This window comes from Podarcis pityusensis, assembly GCF_964106645.2.
Source record: "Podarcis pityusensis genome assembly, chromosome: 2".
Classification (NCBI taxonomy): domain Eukaryota; kingdom Metazoa; phylum Chordata; class Lepidosauria; order Squamata; family Lacertidae; genus Podarcis; species Podarcis pityusensis.
The window spans coordinates 28,350,128-28,361,532 of NC_138029.1; the positions used below are offsets into that span (position 1 = coordinate 28,350,128).

The window sequence follows — 11,405 nt, forward strand, 5'->3', positions numbered from 1 at the left end:
GGATGCTTCCCTGCTCCAAAATCATTTCCCTAGATGCGCGGAAATGTCCTCATTTCCTTTCTCACGGCAGATATGGCATGGGTGGTTCGGAGCTTTGGAGTCTTGGGAGACAAGAGATATCTTTGCTGTCCCCTATTCAGAACTTGGTGGAACAGTTCCCATTTAGATCCCATTAAGATTAGTATTTTTAAAAAGAAGATTAATCTCCACTTTAAAGGTTGCAAGTGATGGCGTGCCTCCTGCCTCTGATACCCTCTAGGTCAAAATTCATGTGCTCCAATTGCACAAAACAGGCGCTTCTTGCTCAGAGGTGAGGAACCTGCAGCACGTCACTGTTGGACTCCAACTCCCATGATCCCTAGCCATTGGCTATACTGACTGAGGCTGATGGGAGTTGGAGTCCAACAACATCTGGCGGGCCACAGGCTTTCTAGCCCACTTGTAGCTGCACTTATTTTCAGGTGGTACTTGATACCCACACAGGAACTATAATAATGCCCATGTTGGTTCCTACTGGTCCAAACAACAGACCAGGGAATCAATGAGATCAACATATGTAGCCCACAGCAAAAGTGAAAAAATGTCCAATCAATGTTGCACAAAGCCCTTTTGAAGCTTTGTACCTCTTTTTTCCTTCCAGGCTTCCTCCATTTCTGATTAAGCATTAGGTTGTTGAACTACTACTGAACTATAACACCGGTCTTGAAAGACCTTCATTGGCTCCCAGTATGTTTCTGAGCACAATTCAAAGTGTTGGTGCTGACCTTTAAAGCCCTAAACGGCCTCGGCCCAGTATACCTGAAGGATCGTCTCCACCCCCATCGTTCTGCCCGGACGCTGAGGTCCAGTGCCGAGGGCCTTCTGGCGGTTCCCTCATTGCAAGAAGCAAAGCTACAGGGAGCCAGGCAGAGGGCCTTGTCGGTAGTGGCGCCCACCCTGTGGATAAACAACTACCTAACATTTAGAAGACATCTGAAGGCAGCCCTGTTCAGGGAAGTTTTTAATGTGTGACACTTCAATGTATTTTTAATCTATGTTGTGACACTTTAATGTATTTTTAATCTTTGTTGTGATACTTTAATGTATTTTTAATCTTTGTTGGAAGCCGCCCAGAGTGGCTGGGGAGGCCCAGCCAGATGGGTGGGGTACAAAGAAATTATTATAATTGCTCGCTTTTATGCAGCCAGAGAGTACTGCGCATACATTTTACCACTCCTCCTTTGGAAGAAGCTATGCAGATTGTCATGGGTGAGATGCTGTGCAGCTGTTTATATGGGCACAAGCTGCTTTTGAGCCTGTATAATCACAGCAAAGTCAGTATTTCAACATTGCTTTGCCAAGAACAGCTTTCAGGAATGACCCCAGATTTGATTTGATTTTTGGTCCCCATGCTACCAGTGGGTCCCACTCCCAGCTCCGCCCCCTCCTGTTTCCCAAGACCAATGTTATAAGAATTCCAAGGTCCCAAATATAAAATAAGCGTTCTTAAATGTACGAGGCAAACACATACATAAATATATAAACCATGTGTCTGAAATAGTACAGGAGAACAATCCTGAAGTCATCTTGACTCTCCCAAACCATTTTGACTCTCCCAGTGACCTCAAATATTTCTCTGCAAGGAGGAAGGAAATGGGAAAGCCTCTCCATTGTTTTTTGCTTACCTGTCTTAAGGGCATATGTGTGTATGAACAGGGTGAGTCTGTGACCTGAATTCAGGAATTAAAGTATTTACCATCACAAAAGAATAGCCAGGCTGCCCAGGTAATGCAATCAGTGGCCATTATCAAGTATCCTGGCAGAGAGGATTTCTGCTGGAGACCGTCTCTTTCTGTGATGTATGTATGATGTTGGGGGGGGGGAGGTTGAGCTACAGGGTGGGCAATTTCAAAAATCTATATAAGAGCTTGCACACCATTGTTCTGGGTTCCTCTCCTCCCTCTCTGTGTGTGGCAGTGAGCACCCTGTTGCAACAGTTAATAAAGATCAGGCTTACCAGCTGCTTTGCTTCTCAATATTCTCTGGTTGGCCTCTGTTATTTTCTCCTTCCAATAAGGTACCTACTTAAGGACTTTATATGGGCTCTTGGATACCCCATAAGGGAAAAGGAGCCGTTTTTTTCTTATAACAGTTTCTTATAACACCATCTACACTGCAGTCCAGTAGAAACTCTGGTGGTTGGACCACAGATAGGATTGTGTGTTGGTTTGTGTATGTTGGATCCTGAATTCTAGCAGTTCCTCCTTCTCCTGTTCAATAAATTGGAACCATTTTCTCTTTCAAGCAGATAATTGTTTGTACCAGTGAACCTACTGAGACCGTATCATAGCCAGAGAGTTGCCAAGGAAGGACTGTCTGACACCAACGTTATGTCTATGGTTGCGTACACATAAGCAGTCTGAAACATAAGGTCATTTCCTCCCTGCTGCAAACATGCAAGTCACATTCTCAAGAAGCTACGGTGTGCCTACAGATGGTGACTAATGTCACATGTAAAGGTAAAGGTAAAGGGATCCCTGACCATTAGGTCCAGTCGTGGCCGACTCTGGGGTTGCGGCACTCATCTCACTTTATTGGCCAAGGGAGCCGGCGTACAGCTTCCGGGTCATGTGGCTAGCATGACTAAGCCGCTTCTGGTGAACCAGAGCAGCGCACGGAAACGCCGTTTACCTTCCCACTGGAGCGGTACCTATTTATCTACTTGCACTTTGACATGCTTTCAAACTGCTAGGTTGGCAGGAGCAGGGACTGAGCAACGGGAGCTCACCCCTTCGCGGGGATTCAAACCGCCAACCTTCTGATCGGCAAGTCGTAGGCTCTCTGGTTTAACCCACAGCGCCACCCGCGTCCCATAATGTCACACATACCTGGCTTCAAACACCAGTGGTGGGAGTGCACAGGAGCCAGGGTAAGCTGTCATGTATATGTAGCATATGTCTCTCAGTGCCTTTTGCAAATGATTTTACAGTGCACTAGCTCAAAGTTCAAGGAGGCTTACTCCTGCATAATAGGTTTGAGGCTTTCATTCCATAAAATGCCAGCTATGCCCCTGTCCTATTTGTGGACACAGAATGTTCCTGATGCCTAGTGAGAGAGAGGGACATAGCTGTGCTCTGCATGCAAAAAGTCGCACGTTAAATTCCTGGCATCTCCGGATAGGGAGATGCTAGGGATTCCTGACAGAGAGCCACTGCCCTACCAGTGTTTACAAAACTGAGGTGGGTGACTAAGCATCTGACAAGGTACAAGGTAACTTCTTATGTTCCTAATAGGTAGCTAACAGAATGAACCATTTTCTGTGCAGACAGGGTCAACTACTCTACAGGTATGAATACTTTCACTGCTGGGTGTGTTTGTTTGCTTTTTAAGTTTCCCAGTTTATTTAAAAATTGTAATCGAACTGCCCTCTTGTGCCTTTCTTGTGTTATTACATACACTTCTAAAATGGAATAGGGCTACACATTAGACAGGAGTGCCTGGCGTGCTCTGGTCCATGGGGTCACGAAGAGTCGGACATGAGTAAACGACTAAACAACAACAACACATTAGTTGCACTCCTCTTTCTGCTCTGCTGCATAAATGAAGTGCCCTATCACCACCACAATCTCCATCTGGGTCCCTGCCATACTGTCTGGATGCAACTTTTTGAGGTGTCCCATTAACTGTTAAGAATGGATTTCTGTTTAATCCTGAAATGCTGATATTTAATATTCTATATTATTTTAATGAATGTTGAATGTTATTTTATTTGTATATTGCATTATGCATATTGTCTGATTTATATGATGTTAGCTGCTCTGAGCCTGACTTTGGCCGGGGAGGGCGGGATACAAATACAAGTTATTATTATCATTATGGGTCACTCGAAACACAGCTATTGTTGAGAGCTAAGGTGTTGTAGTGGCTAGTGTGATGGGCCATGGGTTCAAATCCTCCCTGGATGATTATGGTTTTGGCTTTGGTTCTTTCAGCACAACCTGCTTTACAGGTTTATGAGTATTGAAGGGAGAGAGGACGACAGACCATGCATATTGCCCTAAATAAGTTTTCCCAATGATTAGAGCCGTATCAGGACCTATTTAAGGGGAAGCTGGTATGATAACCGGCTTAAAATGCATCTAGGTTGTTCTTTCTCTCAATTCGGACCAAAAGCGGGCTTGAAGGTAAAATACATCAAAAACACAAAGTATTTGACAAGGAACAAGAAGAAACAACAGGATAGGTGTGGATTGTGGCTAATGTCGTGTACACGCTGCTTCCCTGGACGTTGAGCAAGCAGATGTGCGTGCATAGCCTAAAAATGTGAACTGGGAAGTTCCTGGTTCCAGCATCACCTCAACCATGCCCTCCAGATGTTGCTAGACTCCAAACAGCTGGAGCTGATGGGGGCTGGGGGGCTCACTTTGGATGCCTCCCCCTCTGCTCGGCTAATTGGGTGGAGAAAAGCCAATTGCTTGGGATGCAGAGGGCTGGCAAACAGCGCCCCAAGAGCGGCCCTGCTGCTGTGGAATAAGCGGCAGGGCTTCGTCCCTGCTCCTCCACCAGCGGACATAACCAAACACCCCATCGATCTACAGAACCGTGGTTGCCGGTGGAATAAGATTGCTGTTGCCATTGGAATCCTCAGGACTCCCGTTCTAAAAGAAACCAGCGCGATCTGAGCCAGTTTTGCCCTCCTTTAACAATTCTGACCCTCTTCTGTTTCCGTAGCCCGGCCTACCCGCCTCACGTAAGCCGGGTTCAATTACCCGGATGCGGAAGTGCTTGCTCTTTTCTCTCTCGGGTGCTGCGGCCGAAAAGTTCAGCATCTCGGTAAGAGGCGTTTGAGATCCGGCGCCATCCGCAGGAAAGCTAGATTTGGGGACCCGGTAAGAGGGTGGTAATGGGGCGCGGTGGGCTTAAGGGCATGGCGGCGGCGGAATTGGGGGAGGGTCTAGCAGAGATCCGGCGGCCAAGACTGTTTAGCGCGCAGCGTCCGAGTAGCCGCTTCTGCCATTTTGATTTCTCTCTTGCAGGTAACCGTCGCCAGAAGCCGTCGCCATGGTGAGTGAAGCGGGAGAAGCGTCTCTCTCCCCCCCCCCCGTCTATTTCCCTCACGATTCGGGCGGAGGTCTTAGAAGTATCTGTTTAATAGGGTTGGGGGGACACGTGTGTTTTGCAGCAAGCATGACTATCATTAATACGGAAGAGGGGACACAGTGTGCGTGTCATGGTACCTGGACAGGTTTGCTGTTGCCCTTTTTGAATAATAATAATTAATACAGTAATTTGTTATTTATACCCAGCCCATCTGGCTGCTCTGGGCGGCTTCCAACAAAATATTAAAAATACATTAAAACATCAGTCATTAAAAACTTCCCTAAACATTGTTGTTGTTTAGTCGTGTCCGACTCTTCGTGACCCCATGGACCAGAGCACGCCAGGCACTCCTGTCTTCCACTGCCTCCCGCAGTTTGGTCAAACTCAGGCTGGTAGCTTCGAGAACACTGTCCAACCATCTCATCCTCTGTCGTCCCCTTCTCCTTGTGCCCTCAATCTTTCCCAACATAAGGGTCTTTTCCAGGGAGTCTTCTCTTCTCATGAGGTGGCCAAAGTATTGGTGCCTCAGCTTCAGGATCTGTCCTTCCAGTGAGCACTCAGGGCTGATTTCCCTAAGAATGGATACGTTTGATCTTCTTGCAGTCCATGGGACTCTCAAGAGTCTCCCCCAGCATCATAAATCAAAAGCATCAATTCTTTGGCGATCAGCCTTCTTTATGGTCCAGCTCTCACTTCCATTCCCTAAACATAGAGCCTGGCTTTTAGATAGTGCCCTTTTCAAAGGGCTTTGGAGCCCTTTTGAATGAAACCAAGAGTGCCTCTAGCACAGCATCTTATTCCTAGCAGTGGCCAGCCAGGTGCCTACCAGCAGGTCTCTGAAGGTGTCTTTTTAGGGAGTCTTACTCCTCCCCAGTTCTTCTGCAGGCTTGAAATCGGGAAGGCTCTTGAAAAGAAAACAATTGGTGTTTGCAGTTCCTCAAATTCTGCACGCTTACAAGCTATCTATTGTGGGTATTTGTTAGAGATGGGTTTAAGTGCCAAAGGAAAAGGAAAAGAGTCTAGGCTGCAGAACTAAGAGTTGAAGATACCATATATTTGTGCAAGGCATCAAGCTCATATTTAAGGTTGTATTTACTTAATTACAGCCTCGCAAAATCGAAGAGATCAAAGATTTTCTATTGACAGCCAGAAGGAAGGATGCAAAATGTAAGTAGCTGCTTATGGCTTAACTGTTTTGTCCCTGTTTCTTGATCTTTTCCTGGAGGGTTTTCCTGTCTAGATTCCTTCTTTATTTTGGCTGGTGCTAAAAATGTAGCACAAATTACTTGGAGTTGCATTATTTATTATGAAGTGGCAGCACTGCACATTCTGCCCTTTACTTCCTACCATTCCCAAGTCTTGGGCAAAGGTACTGTTCTTGCCCAAGACTTGGAAATGGTACACGGGATTAAAGATTAAAGTTACTAGCCTGCAAGAAATAGTACTATCTTGTTGGACTAGTAGAAAAGGGAGTCTCCCACCCCTTTCTATGTTGGGCATGGAGAAGGAAGGTTCTCTCCACTGGCAGCTGTTTGGTTTTTATGCCAAGCATAGTGGAGGGTTGCAATACTTAATAATAATAATAGTAATAATAATAATAATAATAATAATAATAATAATAATTAATAATAATAGCATACTGACCTATATCCATAGGTCTCATGGTGTTTCACAGGATGAAATTACAACATAAAAACAAAATACATAAACAAAAGCGAAACACAAACAGCCCAATAACCCCCCCCCCAACACATTTTAAAGGGGCATTGGATGACAATCAACCAAAGGCCTGGTTAAAGAGGAGTATTTTTGCCTGGTGCCTAAAGGTGTATAATGAAGGCGCCAGGCGAACTTCCCTGAGGAAAGCATTCCACAAGACTGCTCCAAGTCCACCATCCTGCTCACTCATATCCATTACTAGATAAGGACTTTAAAATGCAAGGGTCATCTAAACCCTGCAGCTAATATACCTAGAATTTCCCAGTATGGGTGTTCCACATATACAAAGGGAGAAGAACATGGGGAGCTTCCCAGTAGCAGGCTGGCTTACTAGCTGTGCTGCAGCTTGCCAAAAGAGGTGATATCTGCATGGTACAAACACCGGTGGATCAAGTGTGGTGCTTTGCAACTTGCCCTCTTCCAGTAAGCTGCACTGCAAATCAAAATACAGTGGTACCTCGGGTTAAGAACTTTATTCGTTCTGGAGTTCTGTTCTTAACCTGAAACTGTTTTTAACCTGAGGTACCACTTTAGCTAATGGGGCCTCCCGCACCACCACCACCGCGCAATTTCTGTTCCCATCCTGATGCAAAGTTCTTAACCCGAGGTACTACTTCCGGGTTAGTGGAGTATGTAACCTGAAGCGTCTGTAACCCAAGGTACCACTGTACCAGACAGACTTGTAAGATTACAATGTGTAATAATGAGGGCGGGGGAAAAGTTAACATAAATCTGCACCAAGTCAGACATTTTAATCTATTGTCATGTCATGTCATATCGTGAATCATTCAATTCAATGTGCTTTCTGGATAGAGTAATTCAAGTTCTAAATCAGTACCTAAAATAGAGCATAACTTTGAACTTTTTAAAATGTAAAATGATTGGTAATATAAATGAGGGTGTATCTGTTCCATAAAAGCAAATTGTTTTGACATGGCTCCCCTAACCCCCCAGATATGGAGGTGTTAGGAGGATTTGGGGTATGGTGGATTCGAGGTGTGCAGTTCTTTTGAAGCAGAAAAACCAAGGTGTTTTTAAACACCAAACTTTTCTATAACATCATAATTAATAACATTTTTGCATTTTAAAAAACCCCAGTGATATTTGTGGTGAAGCCAATGGTAGTTGAAGTGTCTTTATACTAGCAATATTTTGAGTTTCGTAAAACAAACTCTTACAAACAGCTTACAATATAAATTGATTTTATTTTACCCATTCATACCCATGAATGATTACAGTCTGGATTAACTACTACATGACTAACTGAAGCAAGGGAAGTTAAATTCCAAGTTGTTAATGTACATAGAGAAAAAGTTTTTCTCCTTCTCTAATAATACCAGAACATCCAACGAGGCTGAACATTTGAAGATTCAGGACAGGCAAACAAAAATACTTCTTCACACAGAGCATAGTTAGACTATGGAATTTGATAGTGGTGGCCACCAACTTTGATGGCCTCAAAAGAAATTGGACAAATTTGTGGAGGCTTATCAGTAGCGACTAGCCATGATTGCTCTAATCTTTCTCCCCTGTTGGAGGCAGTCTGCCTCTGAATACCAGTTGCTCATAATCACAAGTAGGGAAATGCTATTGTGCCCAGGTTCTTCTTGAGGGCCTCCCATAGGCATCTGGTTGCATTGTAAGAACAGGATGCTGGAGTAGATGGGCTATTCGCCTGATTCAGCAGACACTTCTATTGTTATGCTAGCTAGTTTATCCAAACTAGAGCCTTTAACCTGTGAAGTTTTCCCCAGTAGTAGATAATTGAAGTTCTAAATTATTGTAGCTATTATGGATTCTCTGTATTTCTCCTAATGCTGGCTCTGAAATCATGTGGCCTGATAATATATATAGTTTGCACAGAATTGAGTTTTTAACTGTTCATCTTGCGTAAAAAAACCCAGGAGTAATGTATGCAAAAGTGTTCCATTCTGATGGCATAGCACATTGCATTGTATTCTGTTAAGCTAATGCTTAGTAGTTCTTTGCTAAATAGCATCAAAAAGACTTTCATATCGAGCTTAAAGAACAGCATAATTTTCTAAAGTGTGTGTAACCTCTGGTTTTAAAAGCAGCACTTAAAATTACTTGAATTGCGAGCAAAGCAAGAAGGTTGTACAAGTGCCTAATTAACTATGAATGTGCTTCAGTTTTCACACTTCTGAAATTAATGTAAATTGGATTTTTCACTGTTCCGGTGCGCTTTATATACGGCATGGAATTGAAAATAACCCCTCTGGTGTCAGAGTGCATAAGAGTCAGGTAAAAAGATATCATTGCTTGTGAAAGATATGTGAAAATTATAAGCAGTTTGTGCTTTTGGAAGTTTAATGAAACTTGACACCCTAGCCAATTTGCAAGATAGTTTTGGTTAGTATCTTTTGAAGTGATGCATTCAAACACATACAACTTTATGTACCCAAAGAGCCGCTCAGGACACCAAAATCTGATTATAAACGTTCCATGAAGATCATTTCTAGAAAGAAACTTAAATTCACATTATGTCCAACTCGCCAGAATCCAAGCACCTTTATACAATTACTCACACTGATCTTGCTACCTACTTCTTTGTAATAGATTTGGAGAACAGAAATAACAAAGCAAAGCTGCATAAGTCTGTAAACATTAATAATTATTATCATTAAGTCAAACGTAATGGATCAAATAATAGCACCAGTCTGGAATTTGGTTAGCTTTTGTGTATTTTTTTTATGTACGTGTCTTTTTAGAAAAGCTTTTCCCTGATACAAGTTTGTTTCAATATTAATATAGTGAGGGGCATTGTCGTGGCAGGAGACTACATGCATAGGAACAAAATAAATGGCAAAACGGCACTGAAGTACAGGTGTCATTTGCTTGTACTCATTATGGGATAAAGCAGGATTTAATCAAGTTGTTTGTCTTTAAAGGAGAGTGTATCGTACTAGGCTCTGATTCTGGCTAACCTATTGCTTAATATATTAAGGGTATGTTGCTAACTTCAGTGATATTACATTGTAGCCGTCAAGATCAAGAAGAACAAAGATAACGTGAAGTTCAAGGTCCGTTGCAGCCGGTATCTGTATACGCTGGTCATCACAGACAAGGAAAAGGCTGAAAAACTGAAGCAGTCTCTTCCACCAGGTAATTGAACCATGCAGGAGATTGTTAGTCATGGGAGAAGACTTGGGTGGTGGCAGAGTAGCATCTGGTGCTTCTTGATAGTAACAGAAGGTGGTGGGTATGCTCGTGTATTATATAAGAAGATCCCCCTTTGAAAACAACCATGTATGTTACGGCATCCTGTAAAGCAGGGGTCAGGAACCTTTTCTGACCAGCAAGATATAGATCTCCAACCCTGATGGGGCAAATTAACAGAGTAGGGCTGCCCACCTGTTAGTCACTATGATGTCAGGTGATTCTGTGCTTTGAAGTCCCAATTGTCAGAACTTCAAAGCGCAGCATGGGGCCCAGTCCAGCTCATCCCCTCCCTGTCTCAAGAACCCTGTTTTGGAGCGTTACGGGTACCGCCAATGTGGAACCCAGTAGTGGCACTTGCACCCATTTGGAAAATTCTGGTACAGCTAGGTAAAGTAACACATTCAAACCCCTTTCCCCCTAGCCTGGTGTGAGAGGAGGGTTGAATCATTACTAACTCTGTTTCAGTTGTGCCCTGAATAGCTACGCTTTTTGGTTAACAAATCCACATTTTTCTTTGTGCCGCATTCTTGTACATGTAAAAACAAGCTGTAGTTTGAAGTGTTTGATAGACACGGATTCAAGAGTTGCATCAATTGGGGGCAGGAATTCAAAGTACGGAAAAGGGAACACCATTCCCTCAGTCGTGCATTCAGCAGGAAGTGTTGGCCTAATAAGGTTGGCTTTTAAAGACTTGTCTAAATGTCACTGGCTTACAAGGAAAACTACTGGACAGAGTAAAGACACTTTGGATATTCAGTGACATTTCATACTAAGCCACAGTAGCAGTTCACGTATGAAAAGCCCTGTGAGTGTTCAGGTCACCTGGTTCACAAGCCTGAAAGTCATGCTTCTTTGCACGCTCAGACCTGCTAATAAGCTTCGGCAGCTTGTATCTGGGATATAGATGAAAACCTCTGAGGGTTTGCCAGCCTGATGAGCAGAAGTAATGAGATCAGAATCTGCCTCTTCAGTTTCTCAGCCTCTTTTTCTCCCTTCTCTTTAGGTTTGGCTGTGAAAGAGCTGAAATGAACCATTCATGCTTAAAATCTTGGCCGTGGATTGTAATAAAGGACTGAACTGTTCTTTCTTCTTGGTGTCCTCTTTTTTCCAAAGGGAAGCATGGGCAGACTACTGTTTAAGCAGCATTGTTCCTTAGAGGGGAGCAGCTACCTGTCTTCTGCAGGGACTGTGTGCTCTTCTCGAGAGAGGAGGTGTTGTGATCTTCAGTCAGCTTGTTGGTCTCCTCTTCATCAATCTCAAATTGAATCCAAAAAAATAATGGGGTGCTTTCAGTAATCACTAATAGCTATTCTGGATACCAGTAGAATATATGGCCAACAGTTTGAAGATTTAACAAGATGATAAACTTGATACACTGCTCTTTAAAATTCCAGAGTTAAAAGATCTGCAGAAAAACACAAGAACTA

At 43.5% G+C, this 11,405-nt stretch overlaps 1 protein-coding gene across 2 annotated transcripts; it reads left to right on the plus strand.

Annotated features, from left to right (window-relative positions):
• The first annotated feature begins 4,715 nt into the window (after positions 1-4,715).
• Positions 4,716-11,060, plus strand: RPL38 (ribosomal protein L38). 2 transcript variants are annotated; one of them, XM_080997063.1, is made up of 5 exons: positions 4,716-4,812; positions 5,016-5,043; positions 6,186-6,246; positions 9,799-9,921; positions 10,982-11,060. In XM_080997063.1, the coding sequence occupies exons 2-5, from the start codon at positions 5,041-5,043 to the stop codon at positions 11,005-11,007; spliced, it is 213 nt and encodes a 70-aa protein (XP_080853189.1). In that variant the 5' UTR covers positions 4,716-4,812; positions 5,016-5,040; the 3' UTR covers positions 11,008-11,060. The 2 variants fall into 2 exon arrangements, with proteins under 2 accessions (XP_080853189.1, XP_080853190.1); XM_080997064.1 differs by having other exon boundaries at positions 4,755-4,868.
• The last annotated feature ends 345 nt before the right edge of the window (positions 11,061-11,405 follow it).